Source organism: Dendronephthya gigantea, unplaced genomic scaffold (assembly GCF_004324835.1).
Source record: "Dendronephthya gigantea isolate DGI-Jeju-01 unplaced genomic scaffold, DenGig_1.0 000015F, whole genome shotgun sequence".
NCBI lineage: Eukaryota > Metazoa > Cnidaria > Anthozoa > Malacalcyonacea > Nephtheidae > Dendronephthya > Dendronephthya gigantea.
The window spans coordinates 40,573-68,462 of record NW_021163025.1 but is presented as its reverse complement, the minus strand read 5'-3'; the positions used below and the strand labels follow the sequence as shown (position 1 = coordinate 68,462).

General features: G+C 37.5%; 2 protein-coding genes across 3 annotated transcripts; both read left to right on the top strand.

Annotated features, from left to right (window-relative positions):
• The first annotated feature begins 4 nt into the window (after positions 1 to 4).
• Positions 5 to 27,701, top strand: LOC114520136 (kinesin light chain 1-like). Its single transcript, XM_028540356.1, has 4 exons — positions 5 to 95; positions 22,670 to 23,187; positions 26,086 to 26,203; positions 27,081 to 27,701. The coding sequence occupies exons 2-4, from the start codon at positions 22,694 to 22,696 to the stop codon at positions 27,699 to 27,701; spliced, it is 1,233 nt and encodes a 410-aa protein (XP_028396157.1). The 5' UTR covers positions 5 to 95; positions 22,670 to 22,693.
• On the top strand, positions 410 to 14,441 carry LOC114519906. 2 transcript variants are annotated; one of them, XM_028540080.1, is made up of 6 exons: positions 410 to 4,900; positions 5,953 to 6,018; positions 6,184 to 6,246; positions 6,397 to 13,640; positions 13,847 to 13,934; positions 14,036 to 14,441. In XM_028540080.1, exons 1-4 carry the CDS (start codon positions 4,700 to 4,702, stop codon positions 12,418 to 12,420), a joined length of 6,354 nt encoding a protein of 2,117 aa, XP_028395881.1. In that variant the 5' UTR covers positions 410 to 4,699; the 3' UTR covers positions 12,421 to 13,640; positions 13,847 to 13,934; positions 14,036 to 14,441. The 2 variants fall into 2 exon arrangements, with proteins under 2 accessions (XP_028395881.1, XP_028395880.1); XM_028540079.1 differs by having other exon boundaries at positions 6,397 to 13,934.
• Positions 27,702 to 27,890: the final 189 nt, after the last annotated feature.

The window sequence follows — 27,890 nt, the reverse complement described above, 5'->3', positions numbered from 1 at the left end:
CTGTCGCAGACAGTCGAAGTAAAAGAACAGGCGTGTACAAACACAGTCAAATTGCTATTTATCGACGTTCAAACCCAAGGAACTCGACAATTGAGGTACCACTTTATAGTTCTGTTGTTGCATGAACGGTTGATGTTTTGTATAGATGTTTAATGGCTTATGCTAGTCCAGCGGGGACTTCCTGTATTCTGACATAGCTTCGTTCACGTCGTGGATTATATCTTTTCACGAATAACCGACGTTTGCACATGCTTTGCCAAATACTAGGGGAGTTTATTGCAATATATATTTAAGGTGTCAGCCCAACGAGACGTTTATTAGCCTTCAAATTTGAGTCACATGAATTGGTTTGTCGAATCCGTAATTCTCGTGAAATCGCAACACACGGCTGGATAATTTATAACCACTGTGAAGTACGCACCACATTCAACACGACATTCAACACGATAATCAACACGACATTCAAAAACACCGTACGACTCATTTCCATCATTCAAACGTTCGAAATTCAAATACTGTTTAAAACCCTTTCCAAACATTTATTAAAAGGAATAATGCACTAAATCGATCAATTGGAGCTTAGACTTTATACCTCGTGACAAAACAGGCGGAATCAACGTAAAATGTGCCCAAAAAAAGAGATTTTGTACCAACATTTTTATCGCTAATTTTGTAATTCGCGCTGCAAAGAACAATTTCCTAAATTTCTCAACCCCGATTCCATAGAAATCCTTTGAACTTTCATATTTAGTAGAGAATTATATGCTCTTTCAAACGATGTGTAACATGAAAGTGGATTGGTCGTAGAAATATATAAAATTCCGTCTTGAAATGAAACATGTTTGCACGCGCGTCTCTTATAAGCTAATTAATAATACCTATTAGCGCGCAGCAAAGCCGGGCGACAGTAATTCCTAAAGAATCGCAATTTTCTCAGCCGCTATTCTATAGAATTTCTTCAAATCTTCGTATTTAGTTCGAAGTAATATGCTCTTTCAAACAATGTGTAACATGAAAGTGGATTACGTCAAAAAAAGTTACGTCTTGAAATCAAACGTTTTGAATGTCGTACGTACTTCACACTTTGGTGCGGTTGAGTTTGAGAACAAATTTCATACATTTCGAAAGAGGAATCACTTGAACATTGCAAACTTTTTAAAAGAGTGTGTCATTATGTACTATTTACGAAAGTATAGTGAAGTTCCACAGAATAGAGGCCGAGAAAATTGCGATTATTTAACGAGTAGTCTTTTCGCGTTTCTTACTCTTACTAATGCGCAGGCATGTCTTAATATATTGCAATTTTCTCAGCCGCTATTGTATAGAATTTCTTCAAAACTCCGTATTTAATTCGAAGTAAAATGCTCTTTCAAACAATGTTTAACATGAAAGTGGATTGGCCCTAGAAATGTATAAAATTCCGTCTTGAAATCAAACATATTTGCACGCGCGTCTCTCATAAACTAATTAATAATACCTATTAGCGCGCAGCAAAGCCGGGCGACAGTAATTCCTTAAGAATCACAATTTTCTCAGCCGCTATTCCATAGAATTTCTTCAAATCTCCGTATTTAGTTCGAAGTAATATGCTCTTTCAAACCATGTGTAACATGAAAGTGGGTTACGCCAGAAAACAATGAAATTCCGTCTTAAAATGAAACGTCTCGAATGTCGTGCGTACTTCACACTTTGGTGCGGTTGTGTTTGAGACAGAATTTCTTACATTTCGAAAGAGGAATCACTTTAACATTACAAACCTCCTAAAAGAGTGTGTCATTCTGTACTATTTACGAAAGTATAGTGAAGTTCCATAGAATAGAGGCTGAGAAAATTGCGATTGTTTAACGAGTAGTCTTTTCGCGTTTTTTACTCTTACTAATGCGCAGGCATGTCTTAATATATTGCAATTTTCTCAGCCGCTATTCTATAGAATTTCTTCAAATCTCCGTATTTAGTTCGTAGTAATATGCTCTTTCAAACAATGCGTAACATGAAAGTGGGTTACGCCAAAAAACGATGAAATTTCGTGTTTAAATGAAACATGTTTGCTCGCGCGTTTCTTATAAGTAATTACTAATTCCAATTAGGGCGCAGCAAAGCCGGGCAACAGTTATTCCTAAAGAATCACGGTTTTCTCAGCCGCTATTCTATAGAATTTCTTCAAATCTCCGTATTTAGTGTGAAGTAATATGCTCTTTCAAACCATGTGTAACATGAAAGTGGGTTACGCCAGAAAACAATGAAATTCTGTCTTAAAATGAAACGTCTCGAATGTCGTGCGTACTTCACACTTTGGTGCGGTTGTGTTTGAGACAGAATTTCTTACATTTCGAAAGAGGAATCACTTAAACCTTAGAAACCTCCTAAAAGAGTGTGTCATTCTGTACTATTTACGAAAGTATAGTGAAGTTCCATAGAATAGAGGCTGAGAAAATTGCGATTGTTTAACGAGTAGTCTTTTCGCGTTTTTTACTCTTACTAATGCGCAGGCATGTCTTAATATATTGCAATTTTCTCAGCCGCTATTCTATAGAATTTCTTCAAAACTCCGTATTTAGTTCGAAGTAATATGCTCTTTCAAACAATGCGTAACATGAAAGTGGGTTACGTCAAAAAACGATAAAATTTCGTGTTTAAATGAAACATGTTTGCTCGCGCGTTTCTTATAAGTAATTACTAATTCCAATTAGCGTGCAGCAAAGCCGGGCAACAGTTATTCCTAAAGAATCACGGTTTTCTCAGCCGCTATTCTATAGAATTTCTTCAAATCTCCGTATTTAGTTCGAAGTAATATGCTCTTTCAAACAATGTGTAACATGAAAGTGGGTTACGCCAGAAAACAATAAAATTCCGTCTTAAAATCAAACGTGTCGAATGTCGTGCGTACTTCACACTTTGGTGCGGTTGAGTTTGAGAACGAATTTCATACATTTCGAAAGAGGAATCACTTGAACATTACAAAATTTTTAAAAGAGTGTATCATTATGAGTTTGGACTTTTAACTCTGGCTTTATACCTTTTTTATTAAAAAATAGAGTAAAAAATAAAATATATTAAAAAATTTACAAGTAAATGTTCACATTTTTCCCTCCCCCCCTCCACTTCTGCCTCCTCTTCCCCCTCTTTTCCCTCTTCTGGTCTTTTTCTCCAGATATGGGCACCGCCATTTTTTGTGCCCTCTTTCTCGGCAGTTGTAGCATATTACGTCTTAAACAATAGAGAAGTAATATTGGTCTTTAATAATGTTCGATCCTGACCGTCTGGTTGGGCGCAGATGTTTATTAAACAGAAATAATGATTGTACTTACCACTAGATTTTTTTTCGTATTTCTCTGTATTGATACGGTCTAAATTAGTAGAAATATATCATCAAAAGTGTCTCGCGCGCTCAGGGAAATAATCATGAAGATTTAACGAAGGTGTGAGACACGCAAAATGAAGAACAGGAAGGAATTAACTTCCATTTAAGCTTTATTTAGGATTTTAAAAATATGTGTTGGACCCTGTCAATGAGGACTTTACTGGTCGACAATATTGAATAATGTAAAAAACACATAAAAAAGTCAATTACGACTATATAAATTACGACTCAAATACGTATGACAACAAAGATTGCTAGTGAAACAAAGCAATCCACACCTTGTTGTTGTTGTGACTTCATCCACGTTTGAAATGCTTGAAACACTGCACGAAGATAATGATATCAAATTAAAACTCGATCAAACTAAAAGATCATTAAGTGTTTGCAAATTTTTTAAATTAAGAGTACATACTTTCTACCATGTGATTGTCGGTCGAACTAGTGCTTCCAGTTTGGGTTGTGGTTTCGTTTACCGACGCACCTGACAAGACATACAATCATTAAAAACAACAAACTACTTTGAATATTAACTTGTATATATTAAACCTCCGAAAAATTTCTGAATCACCTTGTACGGCATTTTCGGTTTGATCGGTCATCATTTCAGTACTTTCGCATTCAGCCATTTTCACGACACCTTTCCACTGTATGTGTGATATGCAATTGAGGTTTCATATCATTAGTGCTATTATTTTGACCATGCGTTTCAATGTACGTCACAAAATGATATGTCACAAATGACATTTCATCCATTTTCATTTCAATCCACGTGACAAAATGAAATGTCGCAGATCTGATTTAACCTGAAGTTTTTTTATTTTTAAAGTTGCTATTTCTCTTTGTTATTTTTCTTTCCAAAAACGTTTTTATGGTATACTTTATATGTTCTTCATCGAGCAGAAAAGTTTGAATGTGCAAAGCGAAAATGTCAGTAACAATTAAGACCTGCTGTGATTAATATTTTCGATCCGATGATGCAAGACAGGTACGTATAAAATGATTAATTATGTGTTACGAGGTTAATTACAATAAATTTAATTATTTGCACCCAGTCTTTAAGCCCATAACTCCCTATATTCATTTTGATTAGAGAGTCTACTTATTTTTTCTTCTGTCGAAGCAAGTTATTAAAGTTAATATATACACTGCACTGTCAAAATTGAAAATAATGGTAAGAACGGTAATGTAGCTACTATTAGCTTATGTACTGATACACATTTAAGTATTAGATTTATATCGGGTCTTCTACAATAACATGTATTCCTTTTTGTTAAGGTTTTCAAAAAAACGAAACGCACTTTCAATTTAAAAGATGATTTAGATAAAATAATATCGGCAATGACGCAGTGCGAAGGTGACGCCGCCACTGAAGGATGGCGAAAGCCGAATGGATTCTGGGGAAAAGTGACGGTTAAATGTGGACACACCAACACAGATTATATGCGTAGGGCTATGTATGTGCTTTGGCGTAAAAATGTGAACAACGTGAAGGAGAAGTTTGAAGCCTTTGTTGCGTCTAAATATGAAGCTGATCGTGAGGTAGGCTTTGTATAAGATTTCCTTAGTTTTTTTCGAACTTTTCTAGCCATTTCATATGCTTGAGGAAAGTACCTCGTTAACCCCGAGGGAATAAGTTATGTAAAAAAAGACATACATATAGAATACGCCGATTTGTTATATCTATCCTAATTCTTAAAATTGAATGGATTAACTGCATTAAAAAAAAACCGGAATATAGCAAATATCTCACAGCTTCTGAGGAACTGATTTAATAATAATGCCGGAAAACTGGCGCCAAAGGTTGGAATGTGGTAATCAGATAAAAAAGGGTGTTGTCGCATGTGCAAGGTGTCCGAAAAAAAAGCGCATGGTCGCATAAAATTTTTATGTTTTACTAAAAGCTACGTCATGTATTGCCATGCCCAAGGTCATGACTACCAGCTACTTTTGATTAATTCTCATAACTTATAAACCTTCTTGGCGATGACGTGAGGTGCTGAGTACTGCTTTGTATAAGTACTTATAAAATGCGAAAACTCCTATGCGAAAACTCCGAGTTTCCTGTTCATATTATTTTTCGGCGGTCACGATAAAAATTGCTGGACCACATACCTGATTTGCGTCATCTGCCTGTTCAAAATATTCAGACATTGCTACTTTGCATACATGAAAAAAGACACGCTCGCAGGGCCTAGTTCTTTGGACAAGCCTGAACCAGGGTTTTCGCCGTAGCGTGGCCCGTTGAGCGTTGGCTGAAAAGCCTGGCTTGCGAGCTCGAGGTTGAAAAATACCTAGCGAAATAGGCTGGTTTCGCTTTATAGGTATTCATATGTTTAATATATTTAATACATGTCATATATTAATATATTAATAAGAAATATTATTAATAATAATAACGTATATAAATCACTAATATTAATAATATATTAATATATAAATAATCGATTATTCATTATTAATGGAGATTAATATTGATATAAAATATTAATGCATATAAAATAGTAATAATATTAATGATATTAATATATTACTAATTGATTTTTGATTATTGATTTATAATTTAGAAATATTTGTAAATATTACTGTTTTAGAAAAAGGAACGATCAGAAATTCAGATCCCAGTCTCAAACAATTTTTCGATTTTGGAAGATCAGCTAGTAAGTTCACAGCATTATGCATTGCTTGTTCACCGTTTTACTGCATTTCTATTTACTATTTTCACTTGAAGATTGTGAATATCAGCCTTTGATAAGCAAATAACGGAGCGTTTTCACCGCCATTATAAGTTACCAATAAGGAATTGCTGCCTTTTCATTTTTTAGAATTCAGTCACGGAAATAGAGGGTGAGGTCACGCCAAATGAAAACATAATATGGACAAACATTGTGAGTATGCATGGTGTTCAAATTTCAGTAATTAAACCGTCACTAATTTAAAAAAATCGTACGCGTATCTAGGAATATGACGAGTTTTCTAGACGTACATTAACGCGCCGATGTACGCTCATTAGTAATGTCACTTGCCTTTATTTGTAGGCAATTGGTTCTAGTATACCAGCGAATGATAGCAGAAATATCTCATTCAGCGTGGAAACAGCAGAGACGAACTGCGAGCCAGAACAGTCGGAATTAGGGGTTAGTGAAGAAACATTGAGTTTTGACGATTTTCCGGAACTGATTAATTACGCTGACTTAGGTAAGTGCAGTAATTTTAAAGACATGCCACGAGAGGTAGACAGATTAAATTCAGAAAGAATCCAGGTTAAAGGTGAATTAGTAGCTGATAATAATAATAGCTATAATAAAAATGAAGAGTTTATTCATAGTGAGACAAAGCAGAGCGTCGAAGCCGTTGCTGGCGTTTTAGGGCGAAAGCGAACAAGCCAATGCCCGCCCTCCGTGCCTCCTCGTACGTCAAAAAGATCCAGACGGATACCCAAAGTCTTCACACCAAACAATGATAAGGTTTATTGTCTGTGCCAAAGCGAGGATAGCGGGTGGTACCTTGTTTGCAGTTTTCGATATGACGGATGTTTCATCTATTACCATTCAAAATGTGTTGGGCTGGCACATCTGAAATGTCAAGAGGATGGTAAAGATTACAGTAACTGCCAGGATGGCGAATCATATATGTGTCCTCTCTGTGAGAAAGAACATGGTAAAATTAGGAAAGAACGCCATCGCAGTCCTGGTGATGGAAAGATAACTGCCAAGCTATCTGAAGAGACGCTAAAGCAAAACTGCACTGTGAACAGTAAAGACGAATACGCGTTTATAGGGCAAAAAAGTAAAGATGATCGTGAAAAAATCGACTCTTCTTATTGCACAATGAATGCAAGTGTTAATTTAGCGAATTCTCCAACACTTACCGAGAACGAAGAGGCGCTAGAGCATCCGCAGCCTGGCTTTTTGAAAGCGGAATTAGAAGATACTGAAAGCAAGCGTTCTTCAGCATGCGCAGACGAAAATGTTACTTACAATCAAGAAAGTGGTGACGTAATGGGAGCGAATTCCCCAACACTTACCGAAAACGAAGAGGAGTTGGAGCATCCGAAGCCTGGCTTTTTGAAAAAGGATTTACAAGATATTGAACGCAAGCGTTCTTCAGCATGCGCCGACGAAAATGTTACTTACAATCAAGAAAGTGGTGATGTAATGGGAGAATCTCGTGTATATGATAAGAATAACTGCTTTAGTCTCGGCGTTAGTGACGAAAGCGACGAGTGTAACTCGGACAATTTTGATCGTATGGATGGTGCCGTTCTCAACGAACACAAAAATGAGAATAATTTGCCACTCTCGCATGACACACTTAGTAGGATGATGGATTGCAAACGTTTACCGTCATCTTTTTTTACGGCTAACCTACCAGACGAAGCTACATTTAAGCTAAGCGAGGAGGAATGGAACGCAATGAAGCCAAAGATCGAACAGCCAACGCATTTCCAGTCCTCGTGGACAAACATAATAGCACGCCGCATAGCTGAGTCCAATGCGTATTGCACTTTTCATTTTCATCGGCATTTCATTCAGAAATCAAATTCAAGAAAACGACGCTATCCTTATGTGTTTACGGCATATGGATTTTGCATTTTCGATGATTGTGAATGTAGATTTGAACTCAGTATGAGAAAAGAAGACCTAGATGAAAGAATAGTAAAAGTTTCCTATAATGGTAGGGTACAACATAAGGCTGGTGAAAGACACTCACGGTTTATTAAAGGAGACGAGAGAGAAGAATTAAAGAAGCAATTTCATAAGGGCCCTGACAAGCCATCTGTAGTCTATCAGGAAAAGAAATTAGAATTATCAAGCAATGCTATGGCTTCAGGTAACAGAACCAGCTGTGGTGTTCACCCAACAACTATGCGAAAAATCTCTAGCGAAGGTCGCCAGCTATTGCATCAAGACAAAGACATTGTTAAGTCTTTAGAGATGATCAGACAATCGTTTACAGAACAAGAATCAGCCCGCGAATGTAGTCCAACTACATTGGATGGATTTATTCACACGATTTGCTCCTTCCCTCTAATTGTTCATATGTGGATTGAAGACCAAGTGCGTTTATGGCATAACAGATGCAGTGATGATATCTCGTATTTAGATGCAACAGGCACTGTTGTTGCCAATTACAGCGGGAAACGGGTTTTATACTACGCAATGTTAGCTCGACATCCAAAGGAAGGTGATCCATCATTGCCAGTGGCGGAAATGATTACGAGCGATCACAGTGCTGGAAATATCCGTGCTTTTCTCGAAAGATTTAGGCGAGATGAAAGCAAAATATTCAGTCGGTTAGCATCACCACGCCAATTGAATACAGACTACTCTCGAGCAATATTGCTTGCAGTGCTAAAGGAATTCAACAACGAAACAATGGAAACATTCTTCCAACGAGCCTTTCGCATTCTGACAAAGAAAGGATCAGTTGGTGATTTCGAGCAAACAATTCCACACGTCGGATGCAGTCATTTCATGCATATTGTACATAAAAAGATAAAAGAATTGTCCCGCAATAAAAGCACTTCCAAGGAGGACCGAACCAATGATGTATGGTACCGTTTTAACATGTTCTGCGTGTCTTTGCTGGTGAACGCGCGAACGCTATACGAGTTTGATACCATACTTCAAGATATTGTTATATGTCTGTCAAGTGAAAGACAAAATGAAATGTGTTTAGTCGCATATAAAAGACTATCAGGTCGAATAAACAATATGGAAAAGGAATTTAACATAAATCTTGCGGAATTTCAAGCGGAAAGAGAGTGTAAAACGTCTCATAATGAAGAAGATAACATCGATTCTGGCAATCCATTTGTGAAGTACTTCCAAGAGAAAATAAGTGTAATAAAAACACGTTTCGAAAACCAAACAAACTTATTACAATGCGCAGAGGCAAATAGATCATACTGCCCGAAATTTTTAGAATTCATACTGAAATACATCCAAGAAATGCCATTATGGTCAGGAGTTTTGTTAGGGAATTTGGACCGGTACAAGGATGATTCGAATAAGAGTAGAAAAGCAACATACAATCCTGTTAATACATTCCTCTCGTTTTCGTCCGCAAATGCTAAATCAGAAGGTTACATCGAAGGTGCAATGAGAAATCTGAAACAAGAAGATTTCGCCGGAAGAAAGCGACTAAGAGCCGACGCATTTGTGTCAGAAAATTATTCAAGAATCCGAAGGCGTGTGCGTGATTACGCTGATAGATTACACAGCTGTATTCTTAATAGAACAAAGAGAACGTACAAAAAGAAATCTCAAAGCAAAGAAAGTGACAATTCAAGCCCAAGTGAGAGTATCAATTCAAAAGAGGAAAAGTTCCATGAAGCTCAAGAAAAATGGGGAAAGAAAGATCCAGAAACACCAAAACGAGACCCAAGGATCGGGCAATTTCAACAATCCCCGACCATATCACTTAGCGAAACTCCAGATTTAAAGAAAAAGAGAAGTGTTCGAACTAAGAATAATAATAAGAAGTTGAAACAGAACAGTGGGAAACATCATGACGAAAAGGATTGTAGAAAAGAGGAATTGATTGATCCCAAAACAGATTCTCAAAAGAAGGAAAGCAGCCACGAGACAACTTTCTTGGAAGAGAAAGACTCTAAAAAAGTGGACTTTCACTGTGATAAATCATTTCCGCGAAGCGAAGAAGAAAATTGTAATGAATCATTTCCGCGAAGCGAGGAAGAAAATTGTGATAAATCATTTCCGCGAAGCGAGGAAGAAAATTGTAATAAATCATTTCCGCGAAGCGAGGAAGAAAAGAGTCACGAAACAACAACCCTGCGAAAAGAGGAATATAAAATGAGAAAAGTGAATACATGCAGCAAGAAACCTCTCAATAAAACAAGGAAGCGAAGACCTCGCATGACAAAAAAAGAAAAGAAAGAAATGGAAAGAAAATTGTCGGAATGGATGTACAAACGGGATACAGATGACAAGGAATGTAAAAAGACCAGAAAAAACCGAAAAATCTCGAAGGAAACATTAAATTCAAAACGGAAGAAGTTTAATGAGTTAATTAATAGTTTAGATAATGACTTAAACGATGTTCAATTTGTAGCATTGCAAAACAAAAGAAATGATTGTTGGTTAAACAGCCTAGTTCAGTGTTTGTATTCCCTGCCGCTTAGGTTGCGACTTTTGGATGAAATGAAGAATACCACATCCGAGGTCACATCAGCGTTAATGAGTGTCGTAAGCAGAATGGAATACGCCTCTGGTACGAACGCAACTTTATATCCAAGTGAGCTTCACCAAGCTATCCAGAAAGAACACCAATTGCTTCCAGGAGAACAGCAAGACATTCATGAAAGCTTTACTTTACTATGTTCAGCGGGAGCGGAAGGCATGAATGACATTATTGCTAGCCATTTTCAAATTGGATGTCAATATAGAAAGACTTGCAGTGAATGTGGCTTTAAACAGGACTTGCAACCGGAAACACTGACAGCTCTTTTAATACCTGTATTAAATGGTGTAAATGATTTAGAATTAAGTGTTTTCAACAGCATAAACGACGAAGTTTCTATTCACTGCAGCGCTTGCAGAGAGGTTACAATCCACAGGCGTTCAGGAAATTTTTTGTTTCTACCTGAAACTTTAGTCTTAGTGTTTAAGAGATTCGATCACGATGAAAGAGCAAAAAAGAAGCACTCGAAGGTACTATTACCACTAGAACTACAGATTACGGCGAATCAAACAAACAGTTACAAACTTCGGGCATGCGCCCTTCATCACGGAATGCATATTCATAATGGACATTACACAGCGGTTGTTTTTGATGGAGGAAATGTTATCGAAATTGACGATGATAAAGCCAAGGATTTAACGGATAATTGGATATATCATATACAATCTACAGTTTATTTAGCATTTTACGTCAAGAAATATGTGTCTCCTGGGCAATCATCGAAATCGTATATTGCCCCTCGTTCACAAAGTCCCCGTCAAGACGAAGAAAAAAGTAGGGAAAATATATACAATGTCTACGATATTTCGCACAAGTACAAACGTTTCTGTTCGGTGGAGTCTAATGGTTATGATTTAGCAGGAGAGGATTTCAAAACACTAGAATTCCCCGTGGTTAATGATACATACACTATATCAAAACCTGGATGGCTGAACGATAAGGTTATTAATGCTTATTTATACCTTTTGGTAAATGCGGCTTCAAAAAATGGTCGTCGCGTTCACGCTTTTAACACTTACTTCTATTCACGATTGCGACAATTTGTTCTAAAAGATGGATCAGAATCTAGATTGCATGATATGGTGATGAAATCTCGAAAAATAGTTGATTATGAATCATTTGACTACTTGTTGATACCCATCAACACAAACAATGCCCATTGGACGGCAGTGTTGGTGGACATTTGGAGCACTCGTATTTATTATTATGACCCTCTAGGTAAAGGATGTCAAAATGAGACTGCAGTGAAATTATGCAAATTGTTTTTTGACGCCTTTTTCAAATGGCGGAAGACATGCTCCGTCGAAATTAGAGCAAAGAGTTTTATAAGTGGATTTGACGTAACGTGGGAGGAAGCGTTTCCTTTGCAAAACGACTCCGCTAGTTGTGGAGTATTTGTTCTTATGTACATGAGTCACAAGTTAGGATTACTTACTTTTAACCCTGGAATTGAAACAATCTCAGCCATACGAAATAATATTGCGGAGGAGCTACTCAACGGCGTGAAGCGGCAGCCAAAATCAAGTGCTAAAGAAATGATCAAGCGATGCTTCACAGCAACTCGATACAAGCAGACTATTGGAAATGACGTGATTTTATACTGCCGCGCATACGGAGACGTGCAGGAAACGTTTACCTGGACTTTTAACGGCCAGGAAGTCTGTAATAAACAATTATTCAAGTTCAACTTGACTAATGATAAAACTGGGATTTATCGTTGCCAGGTGCAGTATAGTGACGGGGATACACAGACATCAAGTTGCAACGTAGAGAGTGTGACTCCAGAGCCGTTGGAGCAGAAGAAAATATTGCAAGAATTTAAAGGTTTAATTGAACGCAGTTTAGGCAAAAAATAAGAGGTTGATTGCGGTGCAAATCCTTTTCACCGTAGTATACAAACGGAAAAACCATTGTTCAAAATGATGCGCGACCAGCAGCATTTACTTCGCAGCCATGTATAACGCAGCCATGTTAGATTGCGCAACAATGGCGAAATTGATAATGCATTCCCGAAAGCCTTTGCTACATTTACAAGTCTTCCTCTTTTCACCTATATATTACCTTATATTACTTTACGGAGCTCATTCTCTTAGTGAAGGCTTTTTTGAAGGCATTTTGCGCCGTTGCAGCATAGGGCGCGAATCGGCTGAAACAGGATTTTGGGTTAAGCATGATTTAAAAGTAAATTCTCCATTTCTCCTACAACGTTTTCAAATCGCAATTCGTTTCACGTATACTGAAAAAAGATTCCTAAGTTTGAAATACCTATTCATTTTACTGAAAATTAAGAAAATGTTACCAGAAACCAAAAAAATCATTTCTTACCGTATTCTAAAAAAAAGAAATTATGTGCAACCCAATGTTTGCGCGGTCGCTGCACTGACATGTTCTACCCTTAAATAAATGGGACCGACCATAGAAAAGTGATGTATAATATGCAACATAAGACAAGCAAATATTGAAAAGAAAAATGTACAAAAATTTAGAGTGATGTTACGAAATGTTTACAAAATATTTATCAAATACCAGTTTTGCACTGATGCATGAACATCACTTTTGTATGGTCTGACCCAAATACTATTCAAACATGCATGTATCGTAATAAATCTTTCATTTATATTTACTATTATTTAACGACTTATTGCATTGCATACACTTGCAGAAGTCGGAAAAATATTTATAATTTATAATTAATGTAGGAGGAAAAATGCACTAATAATGCAAGCCGTAGCTTGTGAAGAAATATTTTAGGACGATTTAGACAAACAATTACCGGTTTAATTGTTGATGAAAATCATGAAAACTTCGCGGAGTTTATTGAAACGAAACCTTAAGGCTTCCATGGAAAATGCGTGGCAGCAATCATTGAAAACAAAAATTCATATTGGTCACAATTTACGTACGAAACAATAATGAAGAACGCCTGTCTCGAGTATACCAGAAAATTGTATATTTGGGGGACCGGGACAAGTTGGCATGCCGAATGTATTATATGACAATGACTCGTCAATGGCGGCACAAGAGCAATTGGTATAAGCTGCTACAGGCAACATGAAAGCTGTCTAACAATATACGGGTATGAAGCTATTCTTGTGTATTATACAACTTACATTTGTCATATTTATCATCAGCATCTTAATAGACAACCAATGATGTACTCGCAAAAAGGGTGCAGATTTTGAGAATGCAATATATCCCCCCAGCTGTAGAAATTATATGAATAAATATATACCCAACGTCATAAATATCTAAAAGAAGAAAAATTATATTTTTTCGTCATAGAAACAATGACATGATTGTAGGAATAAATTCTGCAATCCCCATGGAAAAAACGGAAATGAGTTTCATTCAAATGTGAAAGCCATTCACGGTATGTTATTATAAAATACAAAATTACGCACGCAACATGAATCATATATATGACATTTATACGTGTTTCATAATTTAAACTTTCTTTTTTTTATCATATAGAAATTAAATCGTAACAACAGGTGAATGCCAAATAGACCATGCATGAAACAAAACCAACTCTGTTGTCTAAATCGCGGGAAACAGAAGACTAGAAGACGTACACCATTGATATAACACTAATTAAATTCAAATAGCAATTATTTAAAGCTATATAGCTTTTCTCAATGTTTAAAATCGGCATGTTCAACGAGTTACGTCATAATGTGGGATACGACTATTTCACATGCCGATTGACGTCACACCAGGCATGAATAAGAAACCAACAATCAGTTACGGCGGGATAATAATTCTTCACATGTTCAACCTTATTATATAATAGTTAATAAAACTACATTTACAATATTTTATAACTAATATCAAATAGGTAATCTAAATAACTATTTATTAAAAATAACTTCTCAGCCTCTTCTCAGTTTGCTAATAGTGTAATTGGAATCAGTAATTGATTTATAAGAAACGCGCGAGCAAATATGTTTTTTGACGTAACCCACTTTCATGTTACGCATTGTTTGAAAGAGCATATTACTACGAACTAAATACGGAGATTTGAAGAAATTCTATAGAATAGCGGCTGAGAAAATTGCAATATATTAAGACATGCCTGCGCATTAGTAAGAGTAAAAAACGCGAAAAGACTACTCGTTAAACAATCGCAATTTTCTCAGCCTCTATTCTATGGAACTTCACTATACTTTCGTAAATAGTACAGAATGACACACTCTTTTAGGAGGTTTCTAAGGTTTAAGTGATTCCTCTTTCGAAATGTAAGAAATTCTGTCTCAAACACAACCGCACCAAAGTGTGAAGTACGCACGACATTCGAGACGTTTCATTTTAAGACAGAATTTCATTGTTTTCTGGCGTAACCCACTTTCATGTTACACATGGTTTGAAAGAGCATATTACTTCACACTAAATACGGAGATTTGAAGAAATTCTATAGAATAGCGGCTGAGAAAACCGTGATTCTTTAGGAATAACTGTTGCCCGGCTTTGCTGCGCCCTAATTGGAATTAGTAATTACTTATAAGAAACGCGCGAGCAAACATGTTTCATTTAAACACGAAATTTCATCGTTTTTTGGCGTAACCCACTTTCATGTTACGCATTGTTTGAAAGAGCATATTACTACGAACTAAATACGGAGATTTGAAGAAATTCTATAGAATAGCGGCTGAGAAAATTGCAATATATTAAGACATGCCTGCGCATTAGTAAGAGTAAAAAACGCGAAAAGACTACTCGTTAAACAATCGCAATTTTCTCAGCCTCTATTCTATGGAACTTCACTATACTTTCGTAAATAGTACAGAATGACACACTCTTTTAGGAGGTTTGTAATGTTAAAGTGATTCCTCTTTCGAAATGTAAGAAATTCTGTCTCAAACACAACCGCACCAAAGTGTGAAGTACGCACGACATTCGAGACGTTTCATTTTAAGACGGAATTTCATTGTTTTCTGGCGTAACCCACTTTCATGTTACACACGGTTTGAAAGAGCATATTACTTCGAACTAAATACGGAGATTTGAAGAAATTCTATGGAATAGCGGCTGAGAAAATTGTGATTCTTAAGGAATTACTGTCGCCCGGCTTTGCTGCGCGCTAATAGGTATTATTAATTAGTTTATGAGAGACGCGCGTGCAAATATGTTTGATTTCAAGACGGAATTTTATACATTTCTAGGGCCAATCCACTTTCATGTTAAACATTGTTTGAAAGAGCATTTTACTTCGAATTAAATACGGAGTTTTGAAGAAATTCTATACAATAGCGGCTGAGAAAATTGCAATATATTAAGACATGCCTGCGCATTAGTAAGAGTAAGAAACGCGAAAAGACTACTCGTTAAATAATCGCAATTTTCTCGGCCTCTATTCTGTGGAACTTCACTATACTTTCGTAAATAGTACATAATGACACACTCTTTTAAAAAGTTTGCAATGTTCAAGTGATTCCTCTTTCGAATTTAACGATTTAACACCAAATTATCTCCGTAATTTATTTGAATTCCACAGCACAGGATACAATTTGAGAAACTCTGAAAATGCTTTATTTGTACCAAAACCGCGAACAAATTATGCTAAACGAAGTTTTAGTTATAGTGGCGCGGTGTTGTGGAATGAGTTACCTCAAAATGTACGAGCATTATGCTCTCTTAACCAATTTAAAAGGGAGATTGACAACATTTTTCCCTATAAAACAGACTCTCGCACGGCAATCTTGTAAATCAGTTTATATATCTGTATTTTAAATTGTATTGTATTGTGTTGTATTTAGTAATTTTGTCCCTAAATATCTAATGAATGTATATAATTATAGCCCACTTTTTATACTGTAGATTTTACCGTGCTTAAATAAAGTTTTGATTGATTGATTGATTGATTGATTGAAATGTATGAAATTTGTTCTCAAACTCAACCGCACCAAAGTGTGAAGTACGTACGACATTCAAAACGTTTGATTTCAAGACGTAACTTTTTTTGACGTAATCCACTTTCATGTTACACATTGTTTGAAAGAGCATATTACTTCGAACTAAATACGAAGATTTGAAGAAATTCTATAGAATAGCGGCTGAGAAAATTGCGATTCTTTAGGAATTACTGTCGCCCGGCTTTGCTGCGCGCTAATAGGTATTATTAATTAGCTTATAAGAGACGCGCGTGCAAACATGTTTCATTTCAAGACGGAATTTTATATATTTCTACGACCAATCCACTTTCATGTTACACATCGTTTGAAAGAGCATATAATTCTCTACTAAATATGAAAGTTCAAAGGATTTCTATGGAATCGGGGTTGAGAAATTTAGGAAATTGTTCTTTGCAGCGCGAATTACAAAATTAGCGATAAAAATGTTGGTACAAAATCTCTTTTTTTGGGCACATTTTACGTTGATTCCGCCTGTTTTGTCACGAGGTATAAAGTCTAAGCTCCAATTGATCGATTTAGTGCATTATTCCTTTTAATAAATGTTTGGAAAGGGTTTTAAACAGTATTTGAATTTCGAACGTTTGAATGATGGAAATGAGTCGTACGGTGTTTTTGAATGTCGTGTTGATTATCGTGTTGAATGTCGTGTTGAATGTGGTGCGTACTTCACAGTGGTTAATTTATATCCTATTCTATTTGCCACAAATATAATATCGTGCGCAAACGTAATTGTCAATTCGATCTAAATTATAAGAAATTATGAATATATATATATACATAAAGAAATGCGGATTAAAGATTATTGAACACACATGCAGTAATAATTATATAAGTGATAGAAGTTAAGCCATGCACTAAGGGAGCGAATTATAAAGTAAGATTATATATCAAAATAGGGTTTTATTTCCTGCTGACTTCCGGGTGTTTTCACAGAAGTGACAGAACTGTGATGACGATGAAGTGGATATAATTATTTTGATCTTATTTTGCCCCTTTCTCGCAAAAAATATTATGTCACTTAGCTCTTCTTGCTGTCATATTGAATATTTCGAAACAAGGTAAAGGAAAATACCTTTGAACCCCTAAGCTGTTTAAAGCTACCCTTGCTACCTAGTACTTGTCACAGTTTCGTTTAACAGTGCATGCTATCACAACGTCGCTGTGTTAGCTATGGAAGCGCTCTGAAGTAAATTGAGAATTTTATTTACTCACATAGTGCTAAATCGATTGATTTACACGGATTTATTAAGTCTTAAAATCTAGCCCCACAACAGACTTGTTCTTGTATAATAAAACTTTTTATTTTGAAAAATATAAAAATCTTTTCACGCGATATTGCAAGCCAAGCCGCTCTGAGACTGAGTGAAAAATGACTTGTAGGAATCTTCAATCACTATTGTTACCCAGACCAGATGCGCTCAAAGGTGGATTTCAGAGACCGCGCAGCCTGTTTAAAAGTTGGGGGGGGGGGCGGGTGGGGGCTCGGGATTCAAAATATACTTGCTCGCGCGTCTCTAAATTTGTTGTGGCGCCCAGACTTGAGATGCATAGCATAGCTTTGAACGTACAGGAGTCAAACAGAGTCCGACGAACCGAGATAGATTTTATATCCAGTGTAGATCTCCTAACGTATCCGAGCATTCTCGTTGATTGAGCACATTGGTCTTAAAGCTATCCAACAGTTTTTCCTCAAAACTTTGTTGTTCAAGCTCTAAGCACCAGCACTTTCTAAAATAGTATTTATTGGTAATCCTTGCCGTGCTGCAGCCGACGTCGAAGCTGATCTAGTGCTGTGTGCTCCATAAATATTCGTATCTATACCAGCCTGTGCCAAGGTCGTTCTAATCCATCGTGCGATCGTATCCTTGCTTGCAGCGTTGTGAGGTTTTTGGTGGGTGATAAACAAAGCAGATTCATTTTGCCGAATACCTTCTGTGGTCTTCAGGTAAGCTTTCAGGCATAGAACCACACATATTTGTGGGTCAGGTAGATAAGCTCGTAATTCGATGGGCTTCAGATGTATCCCAGGTCTAGAGTGCTTTTACTAATGAAAAATGTGCATTTATTTTCCTCCTGTGACATACTGTTTTCTTCTATGGATAACGCGCATGAAGTGTTTGGCATCTTTGCCCAGTGCTCAGAATACCAATAAGTACTGCCAGCTTACAGGTTAGTTCTTTTAGATATTTTATCATACTCCGGTAACTCAACAAACCATAAGGGTCCCATGTTTTATTATGTCTCGGCAATGACGGTTTGTCTTCAAAGACGCCTTCAATAGCCGCTTGACCAAGGGATGTTTCCCAAACGATGTGCCATCAGGGAGTGTTAGTACACTTGATAGTGCACTCCGTGCGGTATTCACGGCGTTGTAACCAACCTTATCAGCGAGCTCTGCAAGAAAATTTACCCCGACAGAGATAGGTGCTGAAATTGGATCACACCCCTGCGGTTTTACAGTATAGTGCCCAGTCTTTAAGGTATGTGTTATATTGTTTTTGTGTGCCTTGGCGCCAAGCTTTGAGCATAAGGGTGGTAGCTTTTTCAAAAATGCCCGTCTCATGAAGGCTTTTCCGGATACATGACATGCCACCAGTGGGAGAATTTCCTCTGGGTAACATGGAAGGCATAAATTGTTTTTCTTTGGTGGTATTCGTAATGGATGTTGGATCAGCATCCTCATCAAAGCTGGGTACCACACTTGAGTTGGCCAGTTCGGTACCACTGAATAGCACTCCAGTGGCTTCCTCCTTTTCGATTTTCTGTATTGTTTGGGTGATCACACTAGATGCTGGGAAAGCGTAGAACATTATGGGCTGCCAATTTAAAAAAAGGGCGTCTACAGCTATACATTCTGGATCTGGTCTATATGAAACATACAGTTTGCACTGGGTGTTATGCCGAGATGCAAACAAATCAACCTCTGGTTGATAATTAAAGGTCTTAAGTGCACTGTTAAGCAATTCCTTGTTCAACTGCCATTCTTTCCCTGTGTGTACCCGTCGAGACTCGTAGTCAGCAGATTGATTGTCTACCCAAGGTATATGTGCTGCAGTAAGCTAAATTTTGTTCTCACCACACCACACCCAGATTTTTCTGGTCAAGGTATTGCAACCATCTGAATGACTAGTGCCCATGTGATTAATGCAAGAGACCGCTGTTGTATTGTCGCACATAATCTTAACATGTTTCCCTTCAATATTAATGCGAAAAGCCTTAAAACAGTACCAAATGGCAAGTAATTCCAGTTAATTAATATAGTGCTTAGGTTCTGTTGGTGTTCAGTTATCACCAGTCCTAGTCTGGCCTTCAATAACTCCACCCTAGCCCTTATTACTAGCATCAGTGAACACTGTTATGTCTGGTAAGCACCTGTTGATTATATTGTATGCAGATGGAATGTTGTTAACCAACCAATCCAACTCCTTTTTTTGCATTTGCAGTCAGGGTCATTTTCCTTCATAGTCACCCTTACATTGTTTTAGGGCTAGAGATTTTTCCCCCTCCATGGTTCGGTAATAAAGAGGTCCAAACATAACCCCAGGGAAGCCTGCCACCATATAGCCAATCATTTGTGCAACATTACGTATTGATGGTGTTTTAGACTGCATTAAGATTTTACATTCCTTAACTAGCCGAGTTGTTTTTTAAGGGGTTAGCTTGATAGTCATGTCAATTGAGTTTAGTACAAACCCAAGAATAAGCAGCGTTTGTGTTGGTTGAAAAACTGACTTTTCAGAGTGAGCAACTAACCCCAAAGAGTGAATTAGATTAACTGTCTCATTAATGTTAGCTTAACACTCCTCTTTAGTGTCCCCTTGTAAGTGTATGTGTAATCAATGTAAGATGCTGATATGTGACCCTTTTTCCTTAAAGTGGCAAAGACTGGCTTCATTAATTTAGTGAACAGGGCAACATGCCAGCCCATTCGGGAAACAAATAAAGTTGTAATATTGATTGTTCCAAGAAAATTTTAGGTATTTTTGATGCTCTTTTGCTTCTGGACATGAATAATAAGCATCTTTAAGGTCAACTGATGCCATCCAGCAATTTTCCTTTACCAATTTAATAATGGAGTGCAAAGTCTCCATTTTAAAATGGTGGTAAGTCATATTTTGATTCAGACTTTTTAAATTCAAAATAAGCCTATGTGAACCATCTTTTTTAGGTCGCAGAAAGTTTTGAGATATGAAGTCATGGCCTCGAACCATATCTAAAATTTCTGGGTCAGATTTCCCATTGATGCACAAAATTAGAAATCTGGCCTGCTTTAAAACATTTTACTTTATGCAAAGCCATTTCTTTTATGCGCTGACTATTCATATCAATATTCCTGCCATAGGGTAGACTTGCCTATAAATAATTTGTTTGAGAAGTTAGAGTTGTCTTGCATCCTTCTTGGAGGGGTATTTCTTCCTTACTCTGCCTTTCCGGCGACCGCCCCGAAAAAATTCCCGAGGTCTATAGTTATTATATCTGCGTGATCCTGATTAAATGACTGCGAGGAGCTGGTCCTTTCAAACTTATGGTAGTTGGAGCTAACTTTACTACCAAGTACCAATAAGGCTAGTTTCCTTCAGATCTTTCATTTCTTTCTGAAGGTCACCCCCAAAAAGGAGGGATGTGACTGGGTGATCAAGATTACACAGATTTTTGTAATTCGCATGTAATGTAGGGCGCATAAGTTCTCGTCTTAGTAGTGATAAGTTCGTATTAATAGCGAGCTTTAGCAGTGACTACGAGTATTACTACGAGTACGAGATTCGTCATTCTCGCGCGTTGTTTGCTTACGCCATCAGTCAAAACTCGTAGTCGTTGGGCTTTCGAGTACGAAGTTTATCAAAAGACTCGTACTTAAATGCCCGGCGACTACGAATTTTGACTGATGGCGTAAGCAAACGACGCACGAGAATGACGAATCTCGCACTCGTAGTCGTACTCGTAGTCACTGCTAAAGCTCCCTAATATGACCAAGCATTGCAGCTGCATCTGCAACATATCGTATAATTTTGAGATGTGTCTAAATCAGTTGAGTTTTGGTCCTTACAGGCTGCATCCAAAGTACAAGCAAGGCTAGCACGCACCGCAACAACACATGTTTTTTGGATGTTTGTAATCTTAACATCGTTGCGTCTTTGGTACGATTCCAGTGCCATATTATTCATGCTTTCTTGTATTTGCTTTATCAGATTATACATCGGATCAGGTACGCTAGTTGACGCTCTCTCAGAAACTAAGCTGTACTCGTTTGGTGCATCACTAAGCAGCTCGTTCTCGTCAATCTCGACCTCTTTCGCTGTCGACATTTCTCGCGTGAGCTTTTACCATCTATTAAAAATTTGGCTAAGTAATGTTTCGTTATTGTATGTATTGTCGATCGCATCCAGCCACGTACCTCGGGTTTTTGCCCTGAGGTTGTATTTTTAAGTAAATTTGTTGGTTAGCAAAGGCAACACGTATTGTTTTTGTGAAACGCAATTCGCAATGGTGGATTCGCATTCGCTATCTCATATTATTTCGTAGTGACTTCACTATGACGAAATAGAAACATAATTAGAGAGCATCATTGATTTATGCTTAATACAAACAGACTCATAACTTCCTGTAACCATGTATTGTTTATATCGGCCTTGTTTATAGTATAGGCATCAATCTGTAGCCTAGAAGTGCATTTAGGCTATGTACAGATCAGACACGATTTTCTGCAGATTATTAATTTTTTCCAGCATATAAATTTTGTCGTAAGATTTTTGAGAACTACTTAACGATGGTACATTTTGACTGCTCTTGTGTCCATTAGTGGGCCAGTTTTCATTGCCCGAAAAGAAATTCGGGAAGTGTTTTTTCGATTTATATTCCTTATGAAATCCCACTCCTGACACCATATTTCGACAGACGCCATTTTATATTTACATATGAACACATGTTCACTGATCCCAAACCTTTAACTGGATACATAAGAAATTCACTTCATTTCATATCGTTTCATTTTCAAAATCCTATTTAGTTTTGTTATTGAACAATTCCGCTTAATAAATGAGCCTAGAAGCTACCGTCAAATCCAGGGGCGGCGGCATTTTTTTAGGGGGGGGGGGGAGGGGGGTGAGGGGGCCTAGGGGGGAAGCGGCTGCATTAAAAAAATTCATTTTGTATATACAATGCAGCAGCTGGTTATGTTGATTTTTGTTTCTTTCAGTTCTGTGCTTAGGAAATTTGCTGAATGGGTGAAGCAGCTTCAGCAGCCGGAGATGCTCTGCGTATTGCAGCAAATGCCGGGATATTTAACATCGATATTAGCACTACCAAAGTAGAAGTGGCACGAGAGTTGTGTGATATAGCACGAGAAGTTGGCAACACAGTGGGGCATGGAGTGGGACAGGGATTGGGACTAGGAGTTGGACTAGGTCTGAGTCTAGGCGCCCTGTATTTTGGTTATCCAGCATTGAAGTCAATAATTCACAATGCAATTACTAAGGGTGTTGGTGGAAAACGCGATGATCAAGACGTTCGTGACATTCGAAAAGGAAGTTTGCGTTTCGAGTTACATTGTTTCACAGACATCAGGTTTCTGGAAGTATTGGCGGATTACGAATCAGGAAGGATGAAGGAACGATTGCAGGAAGAACTTTCTCGGGTTGGAATTAGAGTGGAAGGACTGAAGGTGAAGATTGAAAATATGGAGGAGGTGAATGAAAAAAAGAAAGCTAATTGGAGGTAAATGATAAAGGTTTATATTATTAGAAACTTAGAAAGATATCTTTATATTATTCGGCATTGCAGAGAGCATAGGCTGCATAGCAGTGGCGTAGCCAGAACGATAATTGGGCCAATATTGATATATTCATGCTACGAGTGTGATTAATTTCTTATCAAGTCCATTACCTTCATATCTGTTGAGATGAATAAATGAAGATGGCTTCCTAATCATTGACGCTGGCGACGCCACTGAAACATAGATTTATCGTCTTCACCGCTGCCTTTCGAAAAACGGGGCGAAAACAAACCCTAGTTCAAGCTGGTCATGTGATTCGTTTGTTACGTTTCTCCCGTGCGGGGATGAGTGGAACACAAACAGCGCATCAATCACAAATCACATCTGGTTAAAACAGACGTGTTCTTAGGTCTGTAACACTATCGAGCTCATATCGAGCACACCTGTTTCGACGCAATAGCAGATAAAATTTAACGAGGATCTAAAGTTATGATATTTCGGAAAATTTTTTTTGGCCCGGATGTGCTGGCGGTTTTCCAACAGGTCATGAGAAATTGCTAATGTATCAGGTTCTACCGGTGCTGTTGTACTGCAAAGCGAAATAACCTTAATAAACCGTTAAAAGTCGAAATAAACCGTTAAAAGTCCTAACCACATTCACCTTTCCCTCTAATGCATTGAAAAAATTACAAATATATCCCATATTTATGAAATATAACCTAGAAGACCGTCCATGACGTGAGTTGCATAATGGCGGACGAGGGTGTAAATATCCAAGCGGAATTAGTACCCTGACCCACTCTTGAGAAATCTCCCAAATTTCAGGAGATTTTGCGTTGTAACAGGCAGCCTGAAAAAGGGTTTTTGTTGCAGGGTAGGCCGTGTGAGGCGTAGATAGAAAAGCCTGGCTGGTGAGATTGAACATAACATTAAAGGGATATGGCAATTAAAATTGTTTCTTATTTATCTTCCTTACTTGGCAAGATATTGGCGATCACAAGCATCGGCTATCGAGATATAGGCCCTGTCTACACTAGTGCGTTTTCGTTTGTATGCGGTTTCGCAAGACCGAAAACGCATCGATCGATTCGCGTTCACACTACCGTTTTCGTAGCGTATTCGACTGTTCACACTAAAACGCTTGAATACGATGATCGGATCGTAGTCTGACGTAAAACGGTAATTTGCGCATGCTCGGCAGTACACACTTCCTTAATAATTTTTATCCCTAAATACCGAAATCTTCTAGTTGCTCTGCAAGACCGATTTTTTGCTCGAATTGGACCTGGAGAACGCCCAGATAAAATGTATGTTCGTAAGACAGCTATTTGTCTTCGGTGTAAAGCCATCATGGCGTTATACAACGCAACATTTAACTGCAAACAAACAATTATGTTTGCTAGAAGCATGAGAAACTCCATATCGTGTCGTCCGTCATGTTTGGTTGGAATTATGCCGCGGATAACTGACTTAAGACCTGAAATGAGTGGCAATCACTGGTGGCAATCGATGCGTGTGACGTAATCGTTTTCAAAAGTATCGTCTTCAAGTGTTCACACTAATACGATATGTATGCGTTTTCATTTGTATTCACTTTCAACAGCGTATTCAAATCGATGCGTTTTCGAACAATACGCTGAGCGTATTCGAGCGTATTAGTGTAAACGGAAGGCCTAAACGCATCGAAATGTATGCGTTTTCAAACGAAAACGCACTAGTGTAGACAGGGTCATATTCTCCACCTTGTTTTATAATGAGATCTAATTACGTGACGCCAAAAGCAGGGTTGACGCTTAAGAATAACAACTACAAGTTTACGCTTTTGTTTAGAACTCTAACAATTTAAACGCTATAATTTGAGCTACGCGAGAATGTAATACCATGAGACTATGGATGACAATTTCATTCGAAAATAACTTCAGAATAAAGTTTGTAAATATTTTGTGAATTTTGTAAATAATTATGACGTTCTTTTAAAATAGACGAAGATAATTTTTATCACCGTATCCCTTGCACTAAGTCTTTGTTTAAGGTTATTAGTCCGGCGTCAGCGACGGAGTTGAAAGTTCGCCGGGGTTTGTTTTTTTTGGGGGTTTGTTTTTTTTTAAAAATTTTTTTCGCTGTCGCAAGTGTGTTTTGGCGCGAAATATACTAGTATTTGAAAAGTGTATGTGAGTAATGTGACCGTATTTAACTACGTCACAGTTTTATCTCCCAACAGTTGTGGTGCACAGCTCGAAATTTTTGGCTAATTGTCCGATGCGCGATTTGATTTCGCTCGCATGATACGGCAATTCCTCCAAGAGGAAGTTCGAAGAGAACCGTTCTTTTGATGCTAATGACATGATGATAACTTCACTGGTCCTATTTTAATAATATCGCTGCTATTTCGCCGTTTAACAAGATGTGGTCGTGTATGTGCGCGTTGAAACGCGTTTGCACAGGATTGAAATTTTAATATAAGCGCGAATACGTTTTTTACATTTTTGAGCAATTGAACTTCTATACTTTTTAAAGTGCGATGTGCTTCTGAATGTCGCAATCGAACAACATAGGTTCGTAAGGCATCTAAATGAGTATGAACATTGTTATGTTCAAAAGCTTGAAGGTTTATATTGCAGGAAGACTGGCACGTGTAAAGCACGCCGGGGTTAACGCCAGAACAGGCGTCTTGTTCACATTCGATTTGGCAGATGAAGTTGATTGTGTTTTTATTGTGTTTTTTTTGATGCTACACAGTCGCAACTTGTTAAAAAGCAACAACCAAATGGAACTGACCTAGATTAAAAGCTAGGAAGGCAAATTTCGAACAATGCGCAGGGAGAATGAGCAATTGCGTTTCTTACAATATCCTTTTATGTACATTAATACAAGCATCATTGTTTTGTTGCAAAATACAGATCTTATTTAACGAAGGTGCTTGACGAGATGACGAGCAATGACATGAGGGAGCTTAGCGAGATGACGAGTGATATCAGTATGGATGCTGTTGATAGTAAGGGGTTAAAATATCTTCAGGTAAATATATCTTCATGAGAAAGACAGCAAAAAGGTAACAGATTTTTTAGCGCACAATGCGTGACGGTAATTGATTATCTAAGTCTTTCTGAGTGCGATATCACTGTGTTCAAAAGCGATTTAGTTTAAAAGGAAGTCTTGCTAAATTACGTCACTCCCGAAAATGGCGGTATCATAAAGTTTCCTATCCATCAAACAAAACAATGTAAACAACACGATAAAACCGAAACAAAATACGGCTTGAGTTTCTGAAAAACCTTTGAAAAAAGGGTACGCGAATGAACCAAAGTAAAAACATACTCAAATTTTTCTTCAAAAAGCATACTCGATTTTTTATGCCTATTTTTCACCCGCTAGAATTCCATCGATCTATTTGCCGTAATTGAAGATACTTTTTTCTTTATAACATTATTTCACATCTTTATTGGTTGATATACGGACACTCCCGTATCATAAAGTTTCCTATCCATCCAACAAAACAATGTAAACAACACGATAAAACCGAAACAAACTACAGCTTGAATTTCTGAAAAACCTTCGATGAAAAGGTACCCGAGTGAAGTTAAAATATACCCAATTGATGCTTGGTTTTATACCCCTTTTAAAGAATTTTGCGAAAGTTGAGTTACGAACAGTCATGTTCAACTGCGTGACAACCCACAAAACTGACACTTTTCCAATAAATATGTGGTGTTTTGTTGTTGAGCTCCTAAGTCAATAAAATTAGCTCAAGGTTGAGATATATATAATAATAGTAATAATAATAATAATAATAACCGTACCTGGAATTTTTTCCCATACCCCAGGCGCGGTATTTCTCATCCGGACCTCGTGCCTGGTATATGAAGTTTATATACGTACATTTGAAAATTTCTAGAGGGAAACAAATAATGCTGACACGGCCGAAAGCCTCTACGAAAATGGGGTCCCACGAGACGAGATGAAAGTTTACAAGTCAACTTTAGAGTCGCATCGTGAAGCTCTGAAAGTCAGTTTGGAACAGCATGGAGAGGATCATCCTGCAACAGCTGACATTTACTACAACATTGGAATGACACAACAAAAGATGAAAGATTTCAAATCTGCATTAGAGTCGGTAAAAAAGTCTCTTGCGATCAGAACCAAACTATTTGGAGATGACCATCAAGACACAGCTAACAGTTATCACAGCATTGGGGTCACACAACATAAAATGAAAGATTACAAGCCAGCATTGGAATCAAAACAAAAAGCTTTTGAAATTAGATCACGGCTATATGGAGAAGACCATCCAGACACAGCTGACAGTTATAACATCGGAAAAACACAACATAAGATGAGAAATTACAAATTAGCATTAGAGTCAAAAGAGAAAGCTTTTAAGGCCAGGTGGAAATTATTTGGAGAAAATCATCCTGCAACAGCTGACAGTTATAAAAGCATTGGAGACACACAAGATGAGTTAGGAGATTACACGTCAGCATTGGAGTCGAAACAAAAAGCTCTGATATCAGATTAAAATTATACGGAGAAGATCATCCTGACACAGCTGACAGTTATAACAACATAGCAATAACATATCATTCTATGAAAGATTACAAGTCACACATTAGCATCAGAAGAAAAAGCTCTTCAAATCAGATTAAAGCTATATGGAGAAGATCATCCGACAACAGCTGACAGCTATGGGAGCATTGGAGGCACGCAA